Source organism: Chaetodon trifascialis, chromosome 11 (genome assembly GCF_039877785.1).
Source record: "Chaetodon trifascialis isolate fChaTrf1 chromosome 11, fChaTrf1.hap1, whole genome shotgun sequence".
NCBI classification, from domain to species: domain Eukaryota; kingdom Metazoa; phylum Chordata; class Actinopteri; order Chaetodontiformes; family Chaetodontidae; genus Chaetodon; species Chaetodon trifascialis.
In genome coordinates this window covers 20,560,495-20,587,979 of record NC_092066.1, presented here as the reverse complement: position 1 = coordinate 20,587,979, position 27,485 = coordinate 20,560,495, and the positions used below count along the sequence as shown (strand labels likewise).

Sequence of the window (27,485 nt, the reverse complement as noted above, 5' to 3'; positions counted from 1 at the left end):
TTATGGAAAAACCAATGCATTGATGTTGCACCCTTTGTAAAAATATCCTCAGTCTGAAGGTCAGAAAACTCCAAGTAGGGTCACCCCAGTAGCTCATCTGGTAGAGTGTGAGGCCCGCATATTGAGGCTGAGCCCCATTTCCATATCTCTTTTTCACTGCACCGCCAAAAATGGCATAAAGCCAGAAAAATAACCTTAATAAAAGAAAGAAAACTCAAAGTGTGTCTTTCAAGGACAACAAAGCTCCAATCCCTCCCAACACACACACAATCTCCACAGTTGGGACTCCTGTTCATGCACACACACGATTCTCAGACATTCATCCTGCCCCCCGCCCCTCTGATCGCAGCCCACCATTTGAAACAGCCTCGGTGACATCAGGCAGTGAGAAGATGGAGAGAGATGAGGCCGTGCGTCTGCTCGTAGGTGTATGCGCGTCTGGGTATACATGCAATTGTGCGTGTATGATGAGTGCAAACATACATAAAGATAGTAAGAGCGGCAGCATCCTGTAAGGGGGAGATAATCCAAACAGAGATGTGCCATCTGGAAAAAACAAAGCAAAACCAAAAAAAATAAAAAATAAAAAATGAGGCAGCAAGGGACAGAGAGATGGAGCCCCTCCAGAGGATTAGATAGGGGAGGATAAGGTAATGTTTGCAACAACGGCAAAATGTGTCTCTATATTTGAGGTATGTGACAGTGGAAGCATTTTCAAACTGAATGGATGCTGTGAGTTCTCAGAAACTGCAGAGGTGACCGTGCTGTCAGTCTTTCCTCGCTTTCGATTAAAGTCACTCTGTACCCACTTTATATTTGAAACATTTATGGAGTTCTGCCAATGGGACGGCCTGCCAGTGCTACATCCAAAAATTCGCTCATAAAGTCCGGCAAAATTAGACCCTGCCTGTGCTGTGGTCTGATCTGTGCTGAGTGGATTTTAAAGGCTCACTGAATGGATTGAGTTCAGCAGTGTGCTTCTTCCTCAGTGGATTTGGTTTGCAGAGACCTTGCTTCATGGTGGCAAGCCAAAATATGTAAAAAGATGAGCTCTTAGACTCACAGGATTCATTCATTTTATATTGTGAATTGCATGAAAACAACACTTAATGTACCTATCTCTATAACCATATCCCTACTCCATTTTTTTAGTACAGTGAATGAAATGAGATCGATCAACTGAAAAAAAACAAAAAAACAAAAAACCCAGCAAGCCTCTAACTAATGTATCCAAATTAAATAAAAATCTAAAATGCAAAACAATCCCCTGCATCAAGTATTCATGTCCATCAATATTTAACAGGGGCAACTTTGGCAGCAGTCTAATTTCTTGTATCTAATTTGTTAATCATTAATTTTTGGATTTGATCGCAATTAATTTTTGCCTTTATTATGTAAGTGAAAATCTACTGTTTATCCTTCAAAACACAGGTGTATTTACCCTGAGACCACCTGGCACACCTGCATTACAGACATGATTAATTTGTTATGACAGATTAATGTCTGTCATAAAAACCCCACATGCAGCTGAAACACAGTTAAATGCTAATGCCGACATGCTGACATTTACGAGGCATCGTTTTTACTCAATGTTTTCACTCACTGGCTCAGTGATAAGCTTGCTAATATTTGCTTATTCACATAAAGTACAGCTGAGGGTGATGGCAATGTTTTTTTTTGATATTGTTTGGTCAGAAACCAAAGTATTGGACAATTTCCCATTTTTATTGGATGATGGTATTAGATGAAAAGTCAGGGGATCATCAAAGTGATTACAATTCATCCCGTTGGGCACATGTCTGTGCATCATTGTCAGAAAGCAGAGTCACCCACAGTGTAATTCAATATGGTAAAACAATAAAACCTTGAAAAAAATCCATGGGGGTAAATGGATTCTATAGACTGCGTATACTTGCGCCCATTTGCAACAACAACAGATGATAGAATTTTCTTCCCACAAGGAGTTTACCATCAGAGCATTTATCCCTGGACATTGTTAACAGAAAAGAAATTGATTTTGCTGATCAAAGATAGATCCCCAAAGAGTCTATCTAATGGAGGCGATGGAGGCTTGGCAGAAGATTTATGGGAAAATACCAGGGCAGACAGACAGATGAGGTAAGACACAGAAAGGCAGAGAAGAGGGTAAATAGAAGGCATAGATGAGTAATTGCACAAAGCACACTAACCATTGTTCTCTGGGGGAAAAGGTGTGTAAGTGTGCGTGTGCATATTAACTACACATTTGCATTTTGGCCATTTAGACACTCTTTTCTATTATAACCAGCATAAAAAAGCACCAAAATCGACCAGACCACTGTAATTACAAGCTGTTTTCTATTTGAGACGTTCCATTTGGAGAGCAGCTCGAAAGGCATTTGAAAGACGAAAGTCCATTTCAAATCTTGCTTGTGTGTTTCGGTTCTTGCATCGTTCATCCAGCAGCCTGGTACTCGTCCACCACTGCTTGTGTCTGGGCAGATGTAAAATAATCATTTCCTAAACTCAACAGGCCCTCTTAGTTATTTTTGATAACGGTGGCAGCTTTATTACAAGAAAGCTGACTCGTTTTAAAACAAGAACCTGGTTAAGGACGTCTTAAAAAGAGAGTCAGAGTTTTTTAGAAATACAAAAATCTCATTCCAAAAGCCCAAACACGACCATAGATTGCAACCCAGTTATTCTGGAGAGCCTACCTCGAGCATATAAACACACTGTAAGATCCATCCCCTGCATTACTGCCCTGCATCTCTTTTACTGCGTGCACATGCATGCCGCTTCAGCATGCTGAGAAATCCATAGCTTGCTAGACCTGCCATGCCTAGTTATGGGTGCTGAGCTATGATTGGACAATGGCTCTTAGGCAGAGGGGTTCAGCGAACAGCTAATTGACCCCATCCCTCCCTCTACCTACCCTCTGAGCTGATTTCACGGGAGCGGACAAGGTCGCTCTTGTTGCCCACCAGGATGATTGGTGTGTGTGGTTGGGACTCCCTGAGGAGGAGGCGGAGCTGGGCGGTACGGTGGAAACTTCGCCTGTCAGTCACTGAGAAGACCAGGATGCACACATCACACTGCAGAGTGGACAGGTCCTGGGGATACAAACGCACACATACACATGAATAAAACAACAGCTCAGCGGAGCATATTAGTGCTGCATACATATAGGGCTGATCCAATGGCAGCTAAGTAGGTGTGGACTGTCACATAGCTCCGACACGTTACACAAGTTCCTTTATATGCTATCTACAAAGTGACAGTTTGTCTTTGGACAGCAGTTTTAAAGTCAGACTCCACCTCAGGTCCTTGCTTTGTTGTGCTGGAGCTTAGCCACTGAAAGGACATCGGTGCCAATGGCAAGCAGGCAGCACTCAAGTTTTTATCACTGTCCCGTGAGAGGACGCAGAGGAGGCTTCGCTCAGCTTCACTGTATGCATGTCACGCTTCACTTTGAATCTCCTGACCCTTTTAGCAGTGACCACCAACATCCCATCGGGGCTTCCTGTCACAGACGCTCAATTAGCCCGGCTGGCTCTAGCAGAAACAGCAGCATGGAACTGCCTGGGACCATCTTTGTCCTCTCCTGAGTCTGACTGCCACTTGTGCATTGCACTGAAGGTGGGTCATGGGTGTAAAAAAATTTTTTAAAAAAGTCATGGCGAGGTTCACCTGGCTGTAACTTGCCTGAAATCTCAACTAAAGTGATCGTATCTCAGCAGAATTCATGGTCAAATCCCTCTGAGCTCATCGTTTGTTGACCTAATTATTCAGCGCAGTCCCCACATAATAATATCTTGTCAATATTGTATCAGTCAAAGGTCTGCTAATGTGATGAGTGATAGATGCAGGGACTGCCTTATGGTTTAGTGCACTGAATTCCCTGCAGGGTGAAATGCAATCCAATTTTGGATTTAAGTCTGAAGCCAGTGGTCATGTGGATTAGGCATGCATCATTTGTGTCACACAGCGTTGTAGCTTTTAAGATGATTAACTGTCTTTGTTCAGAGTATGGCCAAACATCAACCATGCATTCCCCTTGCAGCTGCACTCAGAAATCTATTTATATGTACAATAGGTCAAATGTGTAATATGAAAGGCGTCGCTCATGACAAACTCACAGAGCATTAACACCTGACTTTAAAGTTCCCTTCAGCTCCATGAGGTGCTTTAGCATCTATCAGCTTACTGTACACTACATGCCAAGCAGGCAGAGAGCAACTACCTGGCTAATTTAATCAAGCATTTCACTGCTAAAAAGCCAGATGTGTCCCTTGTGGGATCAAAAAAACAGGTAAAATGAATGAATTTGACCATTTGAATGGATATAGGACTAACACTTACAGTACCAGGTTGCAAGAAGCAAATAAATGCTAGCAACGTCTGCTGGATGTGCAAACAGGCAACTATTTGCTAACACATTAGCTGTAAGAACTTTAAAGTGGTCAAATTTCAATGTTGTGTTTGCTGAGTATCCCACTGCAAAGTTAGATACAGAAATATTTTTCCACTCCGGTTAACAGCGACACATTTTACCTGCTTTATCCAGAGTGTCAGTGACTCCACAAAACTAGGATTTGTGCTTTTATGTCTGGAACGTTGCATCTAATGGAACATATTCGAAACATTTGCTTTTACTTAATCCACCATCACACACCTCTCCATCCTCACTGTACTCTTGAAGTACAGTACTGTATCTTCTAAGTTGCTTGGATTTAACAACATTACTCATTGCCTGTAGGGTTGAAGAGCTTCAACCAAAAGATATTTTATCTTAAGTTGAACGAGCACAATCAATACAAACTATTTTCTCCCAAAGAGAGAAACCTGAGAGCAGACTCCACAGTGTTACGCCAGTCAAAGTCTGTGTCGATGAAACAGAGCCAGTGTAGAATTAGACTGTGACTGGAGCCTACAAATGAAATCTGAAGTATTACCACTGTGTCAACAAAGTTGTTCTGTTCACTGTGTCTGGAGAAATATCAGAAAATAGAGTTTATATTTATATTACAGTCTTGAGCTCAGAAGCTTTTTACTTGACTTTATTGTAAACACGCTCAGAGGGAAATGGTAAAATTTTATCTGAAGGTTTCTTTATGCTTTAATCTATAAGTTTCCATTGTATTCTTTCAAAACCCTGCAAACCCACAGGACAGCAAACATAATCAAGTTGAACTGGGACTCTGAAGCCATAAACTCTGTTGACTGAATCAATATGAAAACGAGCTTTCCCACCAGAAAACCCAATCTGTTTTCAGCTGCGTATTGTCCCTGTGTGTGTGTGTGTGTGTGTGTGTGTGTGTGTGTGTGTGTGTGTGTGTGTGTGTGTGATTTCGTGGATGCCCTTGCCCTACATCCACAGCCCCGAAGGTAAATTCCTGCCCTCCGGGGAGTTTCAGACGACTGAAAAATTCACATTGTCTCAAGCGGCCAAGTAGTATCGGCTCAGACCCCGGAGCAGGAAATTCATGGGGAGCCCCTTGGCACTCTGTCTGTTTGACGGAGCACAGGAAAAGACAGGGAGCGGAGACGGGAGGAGGGGAGGGAGGCGCTGGCGTGCAAGGCGGCTCCGCCACCTGTCACTGTCTGATTTAGGGATGAGGAGGAAGAATGGACACAACAAGACAGAGAGGAATGAGAGAGAGGGAGAGACCTATCTTTGTAAACAAAGGAGTACAAACACAGAGCGTACATCGATTAGGAGTGTCAGCGAGCACTTCAGGAGGAAAAGCAGGGCCGAGTAAATACACCTCTCTATCAAACAGAGGCAGAGCAACACAGGACAGTGCCAACTGCCTGCCTCTCTCTCTCTTTCTTTCTCTAGATTAAGCAGCTCCTCTCGGTCCACAGAGAGCAGGCCATCTGTCAGTACCTACTACCCCCATACACACACACACATTCACATGGACTAATACATAAACACTAAAGCCAAGCCCACACGCAGCAACATTCACAACACACGCACAGATCAGCGAGCATTTAGGAAAAAATTCATTAAATCATGTTAATCACGGAGAACTAATCTGGCTGACCAGATTTGCTTTGCTTTGGTTTCACTTCACATCTTCATGCACGCTCATCACCTTGCTACAGGACGTGGACAAAAGAATGTGGACACATTCAGTCTGCATGTACTTCAGTGTGCTGTTGGTGTGGGGCCGTTTTTCATGGTTTGGTCTAAGACCCTCAGATCCAATTAAGGGATCTTCATCTTAAAGACCCTGAAAGCCTCTTTTCTTAATCATTTTCTCATGGGATCAAACAAAAAGGGACACTTTCCAGCCAGGGTTCAAACAGTTTGGGTTATTTTACATGAGAGATTTCTGTCTGTGCAGCAGTCAGGATTTATTTCATATTTGAGTCCAAGTGTGGTGACAGGTGTAGGCCTGTGTTAGCCGCTCTGTCCATTAAATCAGACACCCATAAAGCCCTGATGAAGCAGATCTGGTGAGTTTTAAATGGTTAAAGTAATAATAAATAAACCGAAACTTTCCAAACTTTAAATCTAATTGTTGCACATTTAGCAGCGAATATTCAGTCTTATGGAAAATACTTTAGCTTTAAAGCTACAGCATACAGTCTGTTTCAACACAAAGAAATGATCTGCATGCATTTAGTGCCCAACCTCAGGTTCCAAATTCTGGTGGAAAGACTTCGAGAAGAGTGGAGGCGGTTATAGCAGCAGATTAAATGTCATCATTATGGGACAATATGTTCACTGATCACATTCATGGCTGTAATAAGTACATCTACCGCACTAAAACTGCAATACTTATAAACACACGATTTAGATTTTCCAGATACTGAGGATGAGCTCCTCATACTTAGATTATCACGCAGCAGTAAGTTTACAACTGTGATAATGACACTGATTTGTATTCAAAGCTGCACTTACAACATTGGCTGCGTATTGAAATTATGAATCAGTAATGATCTTATTTTGGGTGGGAGATTGCTACTTTGAGCTACATCCTGATACATATCTGCCAAATGCCTCATGCCATCATTCATGACTGTGTATTGCAATTATCCTCCTATGAAACACACCACTAATGCTGAATTTCTGAAGCCTTAAACACAACATACACACATAAGGTAAACAATATAATACACAATGTGGATATAATGATCAAGCTCTTCTTCTCATTCTGTTTTAACACAGTTCAATAGGGCAATTATTCAGGCCTTCAAACAGCATGATAAATATTGCTTTTCAAAAACAGGATGCACACAGTCAGGCAGGCATTTCTGTTCGACCATTAAAAAGTGTCACAAACCAGGCTTTCTAAAAATTCATTTAGCCACAGACTTCCTATTTCTGGCACAGATTTAGATAAGAAAAACACATCCAATAAAACCTTACAGCATGCATGGTTTTGGCCCTGTTTTTATGAGCGCACAGAGACTTTTCTTTTTAAATAGGAGATTTATTGTGGTTTGCACAGTCCAGTGAGACGCTGCATCTGAGTTACAGCTTGCAGTAGCTGAAAAACAGCCTCTAACGTCTCACTGAGCTAAAATAGACTTGAATTTTCACGTTTGTGATATATACAGAAACAATACACACTCTGCAGTTCGCACATGCATTAACATGCACTCAAAAACACATTCGCACATCAACTTGCTGGATGCAGGCATTACATCAGCAACCATTAACAGTGAGGGCAAAGCATCACTTATCAGACATCATTTGCATAACATGCTGTGGCTGTGTGAGCACTCAAACTATTATTCCCTCCAGGTGTGAAAAAAGGCAGAAAACACAGCATTTGGCCATATTTTGAGCAAGTGTGTGGGCATGTGTGTGTGTGTGTGTGTGTGTGTGTGTGTGTGTGTGTGTGTGTGTGTGTGTGTGTGTGTGTGCATCCCTCATTATACAACATGCTCCCCACTGCCTTGAACACAGAGCCTAAACTATTGCAATCTATTGGCTCCCATGCCATTTGCCTTGCAGAACAAGATACATGAGCAAAGCAGCTTACGGCCTTTGCATGGAAACAAAAGGTCAAACACATCCCCACCTGGTTGCACAAACATCAGCCGAGTGCACACACAAGCATAGATAAATACACAACACGCTCATGCTACCATTTTGCTTTATCAAAAGCAAACACGTGTGCTTTGCACACATCTCAATCTTTGGCCTCGGTCTATCTGTCCGACTGCCTGTTGGATCAAAATGAAAGAGCTGGCGGATCAATAAAGTTGCAGGGGTGATGGATGAAGGGGATGAAATGAATGACAGGAAAAAGGAAAAGCAGAAGCCAGGAGACAGAGGAGCACCTTGCTCTGGTAGCTGATAACAAATCTGATAACATGGTGACACGGCTTAGTGCAGATGGAATGCAGAGTTGGTGGGTTTGCTCTTTTTCTCTCGCTTATGTTCTTCTACACAAAGCTTCCCCAAGGAAATATATTACAGAGGCCATCTGGCCTGCTCTGGTTAAGGCCACACAAACACACACACACACACACACACACACACACACACACACACACACACACACACACGCACACACACACACACACACACACACACACACACACACACACACACACACACACACACACATACGTAAGCACTGCGTAAGCGGAGCAGTAATAGCCATGAATGACCACATCATCACCAAATGCAGCTGACATCAAAGCACAGACATACTGTAGCGCATCATGCAGACTACTGTATGCCATGACCACCAACCACCTCACGCACACACAGGTTGGTGTAGTGAGTGTCCCTGCATGACCCAGATTCAAGCTTTATCATGTTGTAGCATGCAGAGCCTCCACCCTGCTGATGCATTAGCAAATCCCTGAATCCCTACCAGTTTCAGGGACGCTGTTCTGTGGTTGACCTCTGACCTCTATGGAGGGAGGATAAATGAGGATTTCCCTCCAGGACACAAGCATTGTATCACTAATAGAAACATTTTGTGACCATATGATTATAAGGTTGTACCTGAGGTTACTCAAATCACACTTTTCTTTGAAATTATTATTAACAGTTTGTGTATAAGAAGATGCTATCTGCAATCAACAGACTTCTAGGTCTTGATTCTGGTTGACAAAAATAAATTGAGAAGTGACTCCCAGTGGAAAATGTTTAGGTACAATAGCTTATATGAATTAGGGCAAGAAATGAGACACTGTAAATATCCCAGAATGACTCTGCAGAACAGCAAACCAGAAGAGAGAAAAATGTCCAGGGAAGGAAGTCCCGGGACACAACACACAATCACAAATTCCTCCCTCCTAATCGAGCAAAAGAATGCGGTCAAGCAGCAATTATCTTCTTCTAAATTACATCCTGAACATTTTCTCTAATTTGCTTTAACATAATAAATGATCCTGTCCTCTGGGGCAGCAGCAAATTCTCCGCACTGCACGCTGATAAATACACACATTCCCGATTGAATGTTAAAATTGGCCTACACATGGCCTACATTTTTCCCGGCCTCGGGCTGGACCTTTTGTTTGTCTTTAATAAATATTTTAATTTCAAACTATCAAATAATAATGGAAACTCAGAGCTCGGACACATGCACGGACACACTGTCTGAGACAGACAGACACACACGAGAGAAAAGGGTGAGAGGGCCCTCTGGTCCTCAGTGACCTCAATCTCCCACTTGGTTCCCGACATACAGGACCCAGTTTGCAGTTTAAGAGCTGATTTGCACAACCAATGTCACTGTAAAGGCAAAGGAGAGCATGGGCTGGCTAGGTCAAGGCCAAGTGTGCCAGTGTTTCTATTTTGAGCACACGGATGACTTATTTAAACCATCCAAGCCCCGTGACTTCAACAACACTGACAACATCCCAGCGTCTGGCTGAGCAGACTCTCAGCCTTCTGTGCATGTGTACACCAGCGTGTTTTTTTACATTTGCACGCACACAGCCACAGCCAATATATATTTACATGTCTGTGCACTTACAGTAAGCTCTACCTGCAGTTTGTTGGGCACCACTCCCTGCACTGCAGTTGGGAAAATTACAGCTCCAGCTCAACCTTCATGTGTCAATCAGCTGTTAGTCAAGCCAAGAAGGCACTTGAAGGAACAATCACTGAATGTGAATGTAGCAGCTTTTCATCTTTTTTGGCAGTTTGCATTGCAAGGGACTGATGAGGCGCTGATTGGGCTGGCCAGAGAGCGGACGAAGCCCAACAGCCAACAGCGTCGGATGCTGACTGTTCTAGCATGATCTTATGCGTGAGTGAGTGATTAAGTCAGCCCTGTGTGTGTGTGTGTGTGTGTGTGTGTGTGTGTACGTGAGAGTGAATGTGTGTGTCGTTGCATGTTGCTATGGTAACTTGGGTGTAGGTTGGGGTGCCCCATGGAGAACACTTGCAGCTCGCTGCAAGGCCAGAAGCCCTGCATCTTGGGACTGGCAGTCAATGCTGTGCCAGTTCAACGCCACAACATGTATTAGGTAGCTGGGCAACATCTGTCTCCACACCTGACTCTGTGTGTGTAAGTTTGTGTATCTGTGTGTGTGTATGTGTCTCTTACATGTACCACAAAAAAGCACAAAAACATGAGCATGAATTGGCGGATGAATTGGGATGCTGTCCAGTCCTCTGCGCCTCCCCCCACTGCTCACAGCCCTGGAGTTATTCCAAGCTTCCCGCTGGCCTGCGTCTGTTGCTTCAGCTTTAATGCGCTGCCTTGTATTAACACGCACAGAATAACAAATGTAATTAACTCTCAGCGAGATTTAACCATGGCAGAAAAGGGCCAGTGGAGAGAAGCGAGCAAGCGCCACAAAAAAAAAGCAACAGAGACAGTGGCTGGACATGGAGATGTGGAGACGATGACCGCTGCGGGAAGAAAGGGCAACAAAATTTGGGGTGAGAAAGAGTGGAAAAGTGATGAAGTGGAGAAATGAGCTAGCTTTCAGAGGAGTTCCCCAGAGCGAAAGTAGCTGCGTGTGAATAATTTAACCTTAAGGGGAGAGCCCCTGAAGACCGAGCAGACATGCATCAGGGATGATCCACCCTACTCACTAATTTGAGCGTTGTCCCATTCCATCACATTATTAATCAACATTAATGACTGCATGCTTTTTGATTCTGCATAATGTCCTCAGTGTCACAAAGAGCTTTTTGACAAACTGTTTGCTCTCTGCCACTGCCTGCTGCAGCTCAACTTTTTCCAGCTCAAAAATCATCATCGCCGCAGGGTCGTATTACCACGTTGGCACTGTTCTGCTCAAAAGGTTGATGATGCATGGCCGCAGCAATTTTAGCCCTGCTGTTAACTGCAGATTTGAAATGAAACAAGTAAGGTTAACAAGAGAGTGGTTTCCACTTTTCCAAATGACAGAACTTAAAAAAGCTCAAGTACAGCGAGCACAGCTTCTCCTGCAGGATTCCCTGCACAGTGCAGCACAAATACACATAAAAAACACACATAAAAGCAACAGTATGAACACACTCTTTACACTTGAATACACACAAATAATTTGCCCATCACACAAACTCAACAAATTGCTTTTTCCGTTACTTAAGTGTAGACAAAAAATGTCAAAACCGAAAAAGTTAAAGGTGGCTTAGAGAGCGAGAAGTCACCAGAGCTCAAAAAGACAGGGAGCTGGTCTAAACCGTGAAGGATGAAGAGTGACTGAGGTGTGAAGCTGACGGTCAGTAACTCACCTGTTTCCAGTTGTCGAAAATGATGACTTTGCTGTCCTCGTCATCGACTGTCACTGTGCACTCGTAGCCCTCGCCTGCAAGCAAAGAGCCATGTCACACACATCGGCACACACAGAGTGTAAAGCAAAACACTACAAAACACACACACACACACACACACACACACACACACACACACACACACACACACACACATACATATATATGTATATACATATATACACACACACACACTCATATATATGTATATATATTGCAATACAGAATGTGACGCATGGATGATGTACGTGGGATTGACACAAAATCATCTACAGTATCCATGCTCACTGGAATGAAGGAGAATGTCACAGTGCACACCCAGTATGGACCTCCATCCTGCGCACTCCACCATAAATAAATGACATGGAACTTTACACTGACACGGTACACACGGTTCTGCCTGAGGTTTGTCGCCAAGTGCTTGATCATGAGGGAACTGATGGGCCTCTGTAGATAAAGAGTATGGTCTGTAGCAGCTCTATGTGGAAAGTGTCCTGAGACACAATACTGTAATTGAATACTGTACACACCTTCTCTGTGAATATGTGTATGGGTATATAGCATCTACATAAGCAACTGTCTGTTGTTTTATTTTATTTCTATTTTATTCTATTCTGATTTAAATATTTGTATATATGCTCCATGTGTGTAGTGTGATGGTGCTACAGCTGTCATTTCATTGTACAAGCCTGTGTTGTATAATGACAATAAATGAACTTGACTACATATTACTTGGTAATAGGATCAATTCTTTGTTGGTTGTTGACAGTAATTTAAAAAATAGAAAATGTCGGAAATGCTGCATCCTTTTAGGAAATTGCTTCATTTTACATGAAAATGAAAAAGAAAATCTACAGTGATTAAGTCAAAAAGGTGAAGCGTAAAAATGGTTGACCTTGTGTGTCGTACCAAACTATGAGCTGACTGTATCAATACAACCCTTGAAGACACACTATCTATAATTGGATGGCAGCTTTTAAAATACACGTTAACCCAACACAGCTTGAAACAGACTGTGAAAACTGGAAATGATGTGTATCTTTAGGTACATGCACACCACATCTCTTGGTGTTAATCAGTGCTGTCTTTTACTGGTAATTACTCTGAGAGGACACGTATTGATCGGTGAGCCGTGGTCCCTCACATAGAGATAGTACGGTGCTAGAGCATCTGTTCAAAAAATGTAATTAAATAGGTGTTGATTAGGGTTTTTTCACACCTTGCAATTTTGACATGTAGCTTACAGACTAATATAGCGCATTGTTAAAATTCCAGATGAAGATGAGAGCACCATGATGGAAGTGTGCACAAGCTCCTCGGATGAAAGTGCTTTTTCTGTCCATTTATGATGCATGAATCCAAGGGTACTACACGGGCAGTAATGAATACTGTATGGCATGAGTCAGGGGCAAGGCAGCTTTATGCATCAGGGAGACTAGTCATGTCTTAGTGACAATGAGTCATCGATTGGCTGGTTGGACGGCTGAGGACCAGAGCTGATTATCCTGAGTGTTGCGGTGAGCTGTCTGACAGACAGACCTGCTGACTGACAGGTACCAAAGCAGAGGGAAAAGATAAAAGAGAACACACCAACACAGAAAAACACAGTTAATCACTTTGCTCCTGAATACTAGATGAGAAGCTCAATATCACTGTCATATCTGTCCATTAAATATGAGGCTGCAGCTCACAGATGGGTAGCTTAGCTTAGCATAAAGATTGAAAAAGCGGAGGATGACTAGCATGGCCCTGTTGAAATGTAACACAAAAATCTACCAAGCAATGCTAATTTCAATACCACTGTTATGTCTGCAAGTTAAATATGCAGTTAAAGCCAGCAGCTGGTTAGCTTAGCTTAGCATAAAGGCTGGAGACCAGGGGAAACAGCTAGCCTGGCTCTGGGACCAGTTGCCAAGATATCCAGAACACAAGTTTTATTAGACATGGATTAAACCTAAACTGGTAGGTGCTGGTAGGCAGATAGTGTTACCTGTGGCTAGCTGTGGCTCTCTGTGTCCACTCAGATAAGCTGCTAAGCTAACCAGTTGCTAGCTCCAGCTACATAATTAGCTAACAGACGTGAGTGCGATATCAAGTTTCTCATCTAAGTCAGCAAGGAATTGAGACTGTTTTGAACTCCACACTGTGTTTCTTCCAATGTTAAACCTGATTTTAAAAGCTTTTCTGGTCCTCACACAGGTTCACATGCATACAAAAACACACCACTAATCCCTGTGCAGGTCTTTACCACATGCTTGCGTCTCAGAGTCTATAGAGAGGGATCTGTCCGACTGCCCGGCCAGAGATAAGGCTAGCGATGACTTGCCCACGCCATTCTGTCCCAGAAGCACTATCCTCAATGCCCCGCCGTGGCTGTGGTAAGCCGGCTGGGCAGCTGCTGATTGGCTGAAGGACTCATCTCGAGGCACCCCTGTGTCACTGATAGGCAACGTGGCAGGCTCCTCCAAGCCTGGGATCCAATCGCAGTCCTCAGACACGGCCTCTTCCCTCCGCAGCTGGTGTTTGACAGGCAGGGGTGTGCTTCCACGGCGGAGGGGGGCCGCCGTGGTGAGAAACATACTGTACTAGAATGAAAGTGAGAGAGACAACAGAATACATAGAGTATGTGCAAGTCAAGACACACACATCTGGCATTGTTGTCTTTAGTATTTTAGAATAATCCAAGAGGTCTGGCTGCATATCTGTGTAACAGTGTTGATTCTAGTAAATGTTATCACTAAGGAATGGGGGAGGGGTGTTTCCACTGTGCGTGTGTAAAGAGGAGGGAGGTGATTACAGTGGAGGTGAGACAGATAAGTGGCAGTGTGAGAGAAAGATGCTGATGAAGATTCAGAGCATGGCAAGAGGGAAGTCGAGAGAGGAGGGAGGTGGGGGGTGGGGGCTGAGATGGAGGCACAGAGGAGGCCAGGTGGGTCTGCTGAAAGGATGACGGAAGATGTTCAGGATGCTCGAAGACAACAGGTTGATAAGGACACAAAGAGAGAGAGGCGAAGAAAAGAGAAAGAGGAGGTTTTTAGAGAAAGAAACACAAGGAAGGGACAGAGGAAAAGAGGCTGCAGCTGTGTGTAATAAAGGCATAAGTGCGCTCATCTGGCTCTATACTGTACAGTGCGCACATGGTGACTTCAGCATGAATTCACACTGAAATAGGTCTGAAACATAAAGTCTTGATCTCCATCACAAGTCATTTAAGAAAGGGAAAGCTGTCGGCAGTTCTCTCCAGAACAATAGTTTGGCTGAGAAAAGTCTGTGTATGTGTGTGTGTGTGTGTGTGTGTGTGTGTGTGTGTGTGTGTGTGTGTGTGTGTGGGTAAGTGTGTGCGTGCTTTTGCATAATAGTGTGTGCGTTTGCAGCCACAGCAGGTCAACCGCAGAAGACCCTCATCAATATTAATACAGCAATTAATCTAACTCCAGCCATACCCCTGGGCATCTGTGGCCCGGCATCTGCCTGTGGAAACGCTAAGTACAGTATTGGTGCTTAATTAAAGAGGAATGATACAAGAACATGAACACATTAGAATATTATGCATTCTAATTCAGCAGAGAGCGAACAGAAGAAAGTCTCCCAAATCACAACGAGCTGAGTCACAGCTCTGTGACAGTGTCAACAAAAACTACTTAAGCTTCACAAAGTTTGATTCATCTCAGGGCTGTTGCGGTGTACCTAATAAAAGGGTAACTTTGACTCCTGTAGCACAGACATTTCATGCTCTCGCTTTGTTTTCACGACATCCTTTAAATATTATTTTAGTTTAGTGTAGCATCAATACTATGGGTGTTTAGTGTAGTGTAGCATAGTATAGTAAAGTGTTGTATAGTATAGTATGCAGTATCAGGGACTGTGGTATAGTACACTATAGTATAGTAGTATAATACAGTCTACTGTAATGTAATTAGTGTTACAGCATAGTGAAGTGTAGTACAGGTGTGTAATGTAATGAAGTATGATATATCTGTGTGTAATACAATATTATAGTATAGTATTATATACTATAGTATAATTTAGTGTAATGAAGTACAGCATAATATGTTTATGTGCATATAGTGTAATATATAGTAAAGTATAGTATATGGTAATGTAATGTAGTATTGAACTGTGCAGTGTAATGTAGAATAGTACAGTATGTAGTGTAATGAAGTAACTTATATGACTTTATATGACACTGTAGTATAATTCTTTTTCATACAAGGTGTGGTTTCTTGTAACACACACACACACACACACACACACACACACACACACACACACACCTCTAATCACGCGCACACATGCACACGCGCACCCATACATCACTCACACGGGCTCACTCAGGTAGCTCATTAGGGTTAATTGAACGAGCTAATCAATTAGGCATGGCCTTCATTGTCAGCGGCGCTCAGGGGAGCTGTACATGCAGAGACAGGAAACTCTGACCGCGGGCTGAGCCGGTGTGTCAGGGGTTAATCTCCTTCTCTCGCCAGGCTGTCGAGAAACTAGGGCAAACAACAGTGTACAATACAAAATTAATACTACAGGCAATGTTTTTGCTCTTCCGTCGTTACAGCCCAATTACACTGACTGCTGCTTCTTTACCAGCGGCAGCCTAGTTATGTCTACTGCACTTTAGTTTTCTCCAAAACATGTTTCCTGCGTGGCTCATTACGATTCAGCATCACAACACATCCTTGACCCATCGTGTAACAGAAATCCAGCACAGAGAGCGTATAAATCCTACAAGGCACACACAGGTGACTATAAAGTCACGGCTGAGCAGCACAGGCACGCTGGAAGTCTGAAATAATATTCCAAAAATCACATCCTGAGGGAAAAGACGCAAAAATGCTCCAGATTCTGGACTGAATTCCCTCACACACGCACAGATAGTGTGGCAGGGAGAAACCAAAGTGTGCTGCACAGAAACAATGATCAGATGTGGTGCTGGATACACACCAGAGGGTGTGTGGAGTCTACCTGGTGTGTGTGTGTGTGTGTGTGTGTGTGTGTGTGTGTGTGTGTGTGTGTGTGTGTGTGTGTGTGTGTGTGTGTGTGCGTGTGTGTGTGTGCGTGTGTGTAGTCTAGGCTATTGTGCAGAGCGCACGAGGTGGCTTTAATGGAGGCGGAAAATATGTGTCGCCTTACCTGATCAGCCATGGTTATCAATAAGCCTTCTCTTTATGGAACAAGTGCTGTAGTTCAAGCGCCTCGGCCGCCCGGTTCAAGTCATCAGTGCTGGGTGCAGACCCGGCATCACACTCACAACGGCGCTAACACACGGCGCACAAAAGAGACGCGCCGCATTTCATTTGACATGATGTTATTCTTCCCACTCCGGCGCGTAAAATCCCCCTTCGCTGACTTGAAATGAGAGGCGCGGCGCATGGAAAATTGGGATAGGTAGCAAGAGGCTGGAGGGCGGATAAAGAGGCTACACCTGCGTCTCCGCTTACAAGAAGAAGCGAGTTCTTGTAGGAAGAAGAAAGCAAGCCATCAGTGCATGAAAACATCCCCTTCTGGTGTTTTGGTGTCCCGACGGCCAGCAGCGACTGCGCTGTCCTCTCCACCTCCAGTTAATACCTGCGTCTCTCTCTCTCTCTCTCTCTCTCTCTCTCTCTCTCTCTCTCTCTCTCTCTCTCTCTCTCTCTCTCTCTCTCTCTCCTACAAAGAGTACATTGGGGGGCGCGTCCTTGTGTGAGTGATCCTACTATGGGTTGGGTGGGCTTGAGTTGGAGGTGGAGGGAGGGATGGTGAGGGTGAAGGAGTGCCCCTCATTTCCTGCCTCCGCTGTAAACAACAGCTCAGATGCTCAGGTGCTTATCAGTAAGTCTTCACACCGGTGTGGGCTTTTCCCGGTGTGCTCCTGGCAGGTTCGACGGTGGACTGTCCGTTTCTGCCGCTGTGCGCTGAAGCCGCCGCCAGAGGGAGCCAGAGGGACTCCACTTAGAGAGTGTGCTGCCTGCAAATGAATGTTTGCGCAGAGGGTTTTACTGTGCTAGTGCTGCCACTACCTCAAATAACCCGAGGAAGAAGATGTTACTTTCAAACCAAGAGCAAATAAAACAGCATTCGTGATGATTTGGAATAAGTGATGTTTTCATCATATCCTTTGATAAAAAAAAAAGAAATAATGGTTGGTGAGCTTTTACATTAGTTTTCATAGGGTTTTAAGTGGACTCTCAACTCCAATCAATTGTGTAATGTCTTGATGTGCTTTCATATGTCTGAAAAAATAACATCATCTCTTTAGGTTGGAGTGGGTTTGAGTGTTAAATGAACAGAAACCCGTGTTACACATTTAGATCTTGTAATTTAGGTCTTGCTTATGACATAAGCACACACCACTGAAATGCATTATGGGAAATACAAGATCCCTTTTTTTTTTAATCTTGGCCCAGGATATCTCAGCGCCTGCTGCCTGGATTTTTGACAGTTCTTTTGTTAATCTGTCTGTTGTGAGTGCAGTGTTGGATTGCTGGTGTGCCCCTTTCATTTCAGTGAATTATTCACTTTCACTTGAGGACATGGGTTGTAGCCTACTCTACGACAGAAGACAAATAACCCTCTAATCAAGAACTGTTATGAACAGGGCCAGGTCTGTTAAGTCTGTCCAGAAGAATTCGCTAGAGAAGCACATGACAAGTATTAGAAAGTTTAAGATAATCAATATAAAAATCTCAGCCTCGCTGTGTGAGTCATAGCAGTTTGCAGTACCTGGATAATGATGCAGATGATTGCGTGTTTACATCAGTTGTGAATAATTAGTCCTCAAACTGTTCACTCAACTTGCACAAATCACTGATGTTATCAAATGCCTCAGAATGAAGTTTTCTGCGGATCTGGGTTTCTGTTGGTCACGAATACTCTCCGTTTTACTTGAAGAACATTGAAATGTTAACCAGTTAGTGTGTCCTTCTATTCAAACTGTCACAAAGTTAGTGTATGATATTTAGTTTGTTCACTTTAAGTCATAATTTTCCATCCATCCATCCATCCATCCATTGTCTATACCCGACTATCCCTTTTCGCGGTTGCGGGGGGTGCTGGAGCCTTTCCCAGCTGTCAACAGGTGAGAGGCGGGGTACAGCCTGGGCCGGTCGCCAGTCGATTGCAGGGCAACATATAAAGACAAAGAACCATTCACACTCACACCTAAGGACAATTTTAGAGTCACCAATTAACCTAATGAGCATATTTTTGGTCTGTGGGAGGAAGCCGGAGAGAGCCCACGCATGCACAGGAAAACATGCAAACTTCACACAGAAAGGCCCTGCCTGACCCAGGGATCGAACCAGCGACCTTCTTGCTGTGAGGCACGCGCACTACCTGCTGCTCCACCGTGCTGCAGTCATAATTTTATACCTGAGTTTTCCCTGTTGGTGACACTGGGCGGGGTCCTTTGCTCCATGCCTCATCTATCCATCTATCTGTGGTCATTATACCTGACTAGATGTGCACTGCATGGCATTTTGCAGGGAAGGATGTTTCTGAGCCAACAGATGTTTTGTACCAATCAGCTATCAAGTCCATCACCAGTGCTGCCAACATAAAACCCCTCTGACTGTGTGAGTTAGCTAACTGGCACTCTCACTGGAAAATTCATTGGTTCAATTTATTTACAAAGCCTCTCTTGGGCTGACAACATCTGAGCCACAGATCATATCTGTCAAATATGTGAGAAATAAAATCAGCTTCCCATAACACATTGAGTCCGTCTGCTGCACACAGAGTTTAAGAGTTTAAGCCTTCTTTGGTCATATCTCACTCCAGTTTTCTGCTCACAGGGAACGGACTGAAATTCAAAGGGAAACATCTTTCACTTTGTGCCTTTTAGAGACTGACTGGCACGCAAGCAAAAGACTCTCAAATGCATAAAACAAAAGCGTCCCTGTCAGTGACGCATGTTTGCTGCTGTTGCTTTTAGTGGTGTCCTTGTTGTTGATTTGAATGTTGTTTATTTCCAAGCCAATGTTATGATGAATGCTTTCTGCTGCCTCCTGCAAACTCTTATCCTGTTTGTATTACATGCCATTCCTCCAAAGTCCCCATGAAGATATTTTATTTGCCTCCTGCCATGCAAAAACCCATAGCCTGCTCTTTGACTTGCTGTGTTTAAGATCCAGTATGTTCAGTCCCAGGTCCACCTGGAAGAAGACTTGACTGATGTTTGCAAGCTGAATACTCATATCTTCCATCTTCAATATAAAATGAATCCCGCAAGAATGAGAGTGCTCAATTTCTTTCCTTGCACAGTCAGAAATAGATTGAAGTTACAGGCCAGGAGCTGTGAAATGCTACTTGCCGGTAATGTTAAGAAGCCTTTTCCTGTGGCCCAGACTTCTGTCATTTAGGATGACTTTCAATGAGCTGCAGTGTGAATATTTAATGTCTTTGTGGGGCAGTGTGTTTTACAGCCAGTTCCCTGAATGAAAAAATCAATAAGTTGAGCAATTGATTAATTCAGAGTTACTTTTTATGACCCTTCACAACCTCTGCCTGTCTTCTTTAATAGTTTCATTGAGGAGCTCACTACTCTGAGACTAAAGTTGCCAAATAAAGGCACATGAATGAAAGAGTTAATTAGCAGTATGCTGGTTAAACCTTACCAGAGTTTAACGCAAGTACACCCAACGGCCTAAAGAGCAAGCTTTTCTCAGACAGCAGAACAAAGCTAAAAGAGATGAATGTGTGACTTACAATCATGAGGTGGACACACTTAAAATTAATATTTGCTAAAGTTTCTCCGTATTTTCAGGCTGTGTTAACGGCCAACTGTTTGCTATCACATTCGCCATGACAACTTTATCACATGATCAAATGTCAAGTGCTTGTTGCGTTGCACCCAAGTGGCCAAACAACTATTATGGAGACCAAATAGCCCGTAGCAGTAATTAGCCAGTTAGCATGTTGATGTGACTTTGAAAGGGAAATGTAATATCAGTCATTTGTTTTGTGAAATTCAAGCTCCAGCATCACCGCCATTCAAGTTTTAGCTTCAGGCTAATTCTGTTTACCATTTCAAAAACCCATAAATTAAAACTGCTTAAGACTAACGCTAACAGGCTTTAAGGTAACAGCCTAATGATTCAAGGACTTTGACACTAAACCAGCAAGATCAGCTTCTTTTAAGGAAGCACATAAAAATTCTGAAATTTCCAATAAAAGGATATATGCATTATATACATTTATTTTGTCCCAAGGACGCAAACATGAAATGATCTTAATAGTTACCCTGACCCTATTTTGTCCTAGAGGTGGTTTGGTGTGGTCGTGTATCTTCAGCAGCACAGATGCTACTGAATGATCATCAGGAATATTAGAGGAACACTACAGACAGCAGTGTGTCTCTATGATTGTCTCACTCATGATGAGTGTATAGGCTACAATATAGAATAGAATTAAGGGTTTATAGTATGTAGTTCAGAGAATATTATGGATCCAAGTTGAAAGTGACAGAAGGGAAGTACTAAGAGGAAAGAGAGCAATTATAAATCTGTCTTCTCCTTCAGCACCATGGACAGCACCATGGATTTGTCAACACACAGCACAGATGATACTCAGAGCTGTCATCGAGGTTATAGATTCGAACTTACACAAAACTCAGTCAGATAAAGGATCAGTGGATCAGGCTATCAGACCAGACTATCATATTCAACTAAATAACACCTCTGTCTCCGCACTCTCTGCTAGACGATGGAGAGCAGGTTAACATGGGGGGGTGCATATTGGTTGGTCATTTTTCCAACAAGGAGAACGGCACCACCCCCATCCTCTCAGCAGCAGCCTGCTGCTGAAAGGAACAGAGCCGATCATGCTGTGGGAACATGCTGGCCTGGCTAAAAGCTTATTTGTGAATTACTTCTTGTCTATAGCTCTTCATTTTCAACAGATCCTCTCTGTGGGATTCAAATAGCGTACAACGACAGTGACATCCTCTGAAGGCTATTAGGTGGTGAGCGTTCGTTCTTGCTGTCACCCTCAAAGAATCAATACTTCTCCGCAGTGCCCATTGAGAAAATAAGAAGTCCCTTCCATTATAATGACCATCCCCTGATTCCCGTGGATATTAATCTCCTCACTTTGAAGCCCATTATGCTCACCGCTGGTCTTAGCTGACTGATCTCACAGTGTTTTCAAAAACTTCAACAGGCCTCTGGACACGTCAGGGCCTCAGTAAACACACTGAATGAAAATAGGAAGGATCCTCTCAATGGGCCTGCTGAGAATGACTTATACTTTAAGCTGTCACTAATCTGCAGACTTAATTAAGTCTCACCAGGACATCATAGCTCGCTCGTGCCTTGCACTGTGTGAGAGGATCATAGTGCAGAGAGATGACAGAGATAAGTGCTCTCATTAGTCACCAAGATGGTATCGACAGAAAACCGCACGCTCTCTGCTAATGGAAACACTCCAGTCTGTCAGCAGAATGTGCAGCAGTGCACTCTGGGGGATGTCACAAGGTCAAGAGGTAACCAAGGTAGGATTTATGGCTGCCAGAGAGATGACACCCGCAAGGTCACAGATTACTCTGCGTTTATCATTGTCACATGCCTGCCATCCACAGGTCATACTAATGACACCACTGGAAGTGGATTAGTTTTTGCCATCCGATGATATGAAATATCACTATGATGAGCATGTGAAGATTTGTTCTGGACAACTGTCATATATATTATAGGTATTTTTCTACATTGATAGCTTAGATAAACTGATATGTCCACTAAATATGAAGGTATGCAGCCAGCAGCGGGCTAGTTTAGCTTAGCATAAAGAAAGAAAGTGAGGGGGAGCAGCTTGTCTGCCAAGGCAGACATGCAGTGGAGCACCCAGATATTTACTGCACCCAGTCAAGAAATAGTCTTTCTTATCGTCTTTATTTTTTCACGGACTAAACAAACAAGATGTAGCATGTCAATTAGTTCACTAAAAGAGTTGCTGGTAGGCCCCCTGGATGCCCCCTGGTTCCAGTTTCTATGCTAAGCTAAGCTAACCAGCTGACCGTGGCTTCATATTTAGCATACAGGTGGTATCATTCTTCTTATCTAACTCTCAGGAAGAAAGCCAATAAGCATGTTTCCCAAGATCTTGAAGTAGTGCTTTAAATGTGTCAAATTTGAGCAATCGCTATATTAGTTGCAGAATAAACCCATTACATAATATTTTAGGGCAGCTCATGTGATTCCAGCTTCTCATTAAATTTGAATCGCTGCTTTACATCGGTTAGCATGAACACCCTGACAACAAAAACTCCAATTACCCATCCTCAGCCAATTTGTCGAACACAGCCCCTGACCAGTGCACATGACATACCCGTCACACATTGTGATATTAAACCACTCCAGATGCAGATGGGCTCCTCTTGTTAAGAAGCAATTTTCCCATGCAGTCATCTTCTGATGTGATCCTTTGTGTCAAATCCCTATTTAATAAGCAGTTCTCTGCGTTCACGCTCAGAACAAAACAAGCCAGCTTTTATTAATGCTTCTTATAAATTAAAGAGGTCTCCTTTCACCAGGTTATTAAGATGACACTGAATTTAGATAATGTTGCAAGAGCTTTGCAGTGTTTTTTCTCTGTCAGATGGCTTCGCAATAAGGTTACAAAGTTGTGTAGCCTGTAATCTACCAGATGCAGTGTAATGACATCCTATGGAGGGTTCTTGAAGCAGGCAAAGCTCTTTTCATACTGTGCACATGCTACATGTCATACTTATCAGACAGTCTTTTTATTGCAGTTCAGGGTTATTTAAAAGCTCCACAGGGAATTTGCTTTATGGCTGCTTGGGTGGTTCATTTCCGTCAATGTAGGCTCAGCAGACGTCCTTCAGTCCCTAGAAAGGGCTGTTCAGGTCCCACGTGGGCTCTGTAAAGACGTCTCTTTGAGTTCAGTGACCTGGATTTATTTAAGGTGATGTGCTCTTTGATATAACGAGAAACTCCTTTGTTTTACCATAAAATTTCCTCTTAAATAGTTGTGGATTGGAGGCTCTTCCCTGCAGGCTTCGTACTGGCAGGACTGTGAACTGCTTAGTGACTCTGGAATTGATAAGGAGTGTAAATATAGTGTTTTTATGGCACATAATGCATTGTGTTTATGATACACTGTCGTCTGTCTGAGGGGCTCACACACTGTTGCCTGGAGCCTTTTTGTGCATTTACTGTAATGTTGCATAAGCAAATGGGATGTTATATGGCCGAGAAAGTATTTAAACAAACAGCATAGCATGTGTATATAAAGCGTGTTGTGACTCATGTATTTGGATGTACAGCGTTTCTTATGATTGCAAATATGAATGGTATGTCATGAGGCTGCGGTGTGTGTGTGTGTGTGTGTGTGTGTGTGTGTGTGTGTGTGTGTGTGTGTGTGTGTGTGTGTGTGTGTGTGTGTGTGTGTGTGTGTGTGTGTGTGCTTTACTGAGGCAGCCTGTGTGTCAGAGTTTGGTGAGTAAGTGAATGTGCAGGAGGCTGAGGGTGTGGCAGGTGTGGGGGAGGAGCAGGAAAAATACGCCATCGCTGCACTTTTTTCCCCAAGTGCTTATGAAAAAAGGAAGGCAGCAGGGCTCGGAGCTGACGCACCGCCGGATGTGACAGCAGGAAGTACAGCGGCGGGTTCCAGCATGGAGCCAGACACACCAACAAAATGGCCGTCAGAGACGCCACCTCCCACAGCAAGGACACCCTTATCTGTGTTTCCTCATTTGGGCTGGGCGAGGTGGATGGCACGTGCGATGGAGGCAAAGTGGAAGATAGCTCATGCTCAAATCTGCTAATGGGAGAAGCTGCTGTGCTGACATAAGGGGACATAACATTGACGAACTCAAGTGCATAATATGGCAGCCAGCTAATTGCGAAAACCAGTGTCGAAGCAATCAGCAGAGCGGTAGCTTTCTTGTTGCGCCTGTCGGCAGCCAGAGTGCCCCTGCAGCCATGCAGCTGAGAGATGATGAGGCCGCAGTTGACGGCAATACAGAGAAGAGGGGCCACGTAGTAAACCAGGAAAGCAGGAACCAGGAAGAAGAGCCACTCGTCTTGGCCCACCGACCATGTGCAACCCACTTCAAAGTTGATGTAGGTGACCTTAGGTATTGCCATGGTTACTGAGACCAACCAAATGGCTATGACAGTGCATAACCTGTGGAAGACAGAGCATAGGTTTACGTGTTGTGCAGGAGGATCACATCTGTGCTCAGAAAAATAGGTCACTTACATGCTGCAAGGATACACAGGCCTGAGTCTGAATGGAGTGATGCTGACGGTTTGATTTGATGGCATCAGCCAGCAATTCCCGCATTAATCTGTAATGTCTACATTGACCTGTGATATATAAGGCTTATGCATCCTTGGGATATTCTGCTGTGAGCTACTCTTTGTTGGCCTATTTTATTTAACCTTTACTGCACTGAGTTGTAAAGTAATTGACGGTAATGTAAAATGAGATTATTCACATGCATGCCGACAACAGATTAGATGAGAAAAGCACAGAGGCAGCTCTTTGAGATAGTTGTCTGTGTTGTTTATTGTGCCACAATCATGCTTCAGTCTCTAAAACCATGATGCATAGAATTTGAGAATGTTTGTTGCCCCTCAGTGGCGGTACAAGGGAAGGCACTGCAAACAGCCATGCACGTCACATTGGTTGTTAAGCTGCTAAATGCTCTTCTAGATTCACTGGCTTGGTGCCAGCGGGTTTATCAGAGCTAAAACAGAACTAGAAACGTTGCAGGCAGTAAAAACAGAAAAATGAGCTGAAGGTGCTGAAAAAGACTCCAGAGCTAAACTCTAAACATAATAATTTCACCCATAAAGTTGTTTTGAAGCAAAGTTTGACACATCACACTCTGTGAAAAAGTGTTTTGTGGCTACAGAGGAAGCTGCAAGACATCTGACATTCAACCTCATCAGATTCAAACTCAACAGTTGTAGATTATGTGTGAACAGATGTGAGCTTACCGAACCTCTGCAGCCCACTCCTCATCTCTGCAAGAGGTTGGCTGCTCGAGGCTACGTTAGCTGCTGCTCACAGAATACATGCAAAACTCCAACCAAACTGTTGGTGGTCAAGTTGCATTATGGGTAACGTAGGTGCCAGATATTGACTAAGAAGAAGAATGCCTGGAATAAAAGGCAATATTTCTCATTCTGCTGTATCAATTGATCTTTTTTAACTGTCCGTCATGAGTTATAGGAGTGCATTGCTAAATCAGTGGAAGACTCATTTAAAGTATGAGATAAGGTATGATTTCCTAAGACAGCTGGATACACATTTCCTAAGAGTGCAATTTTATGAGACTGTTTTCAGCCGTGGATTAATACACACTTTGTGCACCAGTGAGTATAGTACCAGGCTGGTCAGTGGGAGCAATTCATTGTTGCTTTAATGCTTTTAATGGAGCTTGTGCAGTGCCTCTTCAAAACGTGTTTACCTGGGAATGGGGCGACAGCTTGGCCTTCAGTATTGTTGGTTACAGCTTTGTCAATATCATCAACACGCTGGGCTGGACAGACCCTGCAGTGCAGGACGCAGCAGTTCCAGGCCCATTGTTTTAGACTCAAACGTGCCGCCAATTTTGTGCTTTTATGCTTACAACAATAAGCACCACAATATGCCACCACTTTATTAAGGTGTTGCCAAAACATGAGCCACACTTTAATTATTACTCATAATGATCATTGTTATTATTGTTATTTCTGCTTTGTTGTTGAATGACATTTAATTAAATGTCAAAGACACACTGCACACATGTACAATCATTTGGTGTATTAAAAATGTCAAAATATACAATTAAAAAAATTATTATAGACTAATGTTATCAGCATTTGTGGGAATTTGTTTCATTCAGACATAACAGTTTATCGTTGAAATCTTTGCTGCTTTATCATAAGTATTGATAAAATTCATGAATTCACGCTGAAGCTCACCAGTTACCCAAAGTTGTAGGTGCTGGTTCCCAGGATGTTACAAAGGAGGCTGTCATCATTCAACCTTCAAATATTGAAGGTACAGAGCAAACAATAAGTCTATAACATTAACTTATCTACTGCGTAGAATTATGCAGACTTTAACATTAAAACTTAAATTAGCTGACACTTATATCCAGCACTGTTGAAAGACAGGAAAGACACTACCAAGATGGTGACAGCTGGAGTCGCTGTCACTGAGCTTTACAACGGCTCCTCAGATGCCTGTGGACATGTTTCATACAGTCTGTGTAGAGCATAAATAAAACAGGTGATAGTATCACAATTGGGTATATAAGGATATTACTACATGGGCTCAGGAGCACTTATTTCAGGGTTGTCGGACTGTGAGGGGTCTCCAGCTCTTCTTAACAGTAATAAATAATATCACCTATCTTCTCTTTCCACTTCTGTATGCAAAGTCATACTCACACTTGTGTCAGGCTAGCAGACGTTCTCCTCCGTGGTGCAACTATACGATACCTCAGCACAGACAGCGCTGCCAGGCTGAAGATTTCCCCTCCCGCTGTCACTGAAGTCATGAACCCCAGGAGGACACAGGTCCCACCACCAAGCTGCCAGTTCTGGAAACCAGCACCGAGGAGGACACAGGGCAGGGTGAGCAGGGCTCCCAGGTCTGCCAGGCTGAGGTTGAGGAGCAGGATGGAGCTTGGCTTGGAGCGACTGCGGGGGTTCCTCACCAGCACCAGCCACAGCAGGAGGTGGCCTCCAAGCCCGACCACAAGAGAGACCAGGCTGACCAGGGGCAGCACCACGGTGAAGGCGATGGTGGTGTTGGTGGAGACCACATTGAAGAGGAGGTTGACTATGGCAGGCAT

At 43.5% G+C, this 27,485-nt stretch overlaps 2 protein-coding genes across 2 annotated transcripts in view; both read right to left on the bottom strand.

The window, feature by feature from the left end:
• Window positions 1-17,571, bottom strand: part of rem2 (RAS (RAD and GEM)-like GTP binding 2) — a 24,728-nt gene extending 7,157 nt beyond the window's left edge. Inside the window, exons 1-4 of the mRNA XM_070974876.1 lie at window positions 16,832-17,571; window positions 13,938-14,274; window positions 11,651-11,724; window positions 2,915-3,092 (exon numbers count right to left, since the gene is read on the bottom strand). Coding sequence (XP_070830977.1) covers window positions 2,915-3,092; window positions 11,651-11,724; window positions 13,938-14,274; window positions 16,832-16,843 — 601 coding nt within the window. The 5' untranslated portion in view covers window positions 16,844-17,571. The remainder of the gene's footprint in view (window positions 1-2,914; window positions 3,093-11,650; window positions 11,725-13,937; window positions 14,275-16,831) is intronic.
• LOC139338848 (putative neuropeptide Y receptor type 6) lies at window positions 17,496-27,485 on the bottom strand. The gene is made up of 4 exons (XM_070974125.1): window positions 27,079-27,485; window positions 24,481-24,820; window positions 24,208-24,438; window positions 17,496-17,645 (listed from the first exon to the last, which is right to left on the bottom strand). Exons 1-4 carry the CDS (start codon window positions 27,483-27,485, stop codon window positions 17,496-17,498), a joined length of 1,128 nt encoding a protein of 375 aa, XP_070830226.1.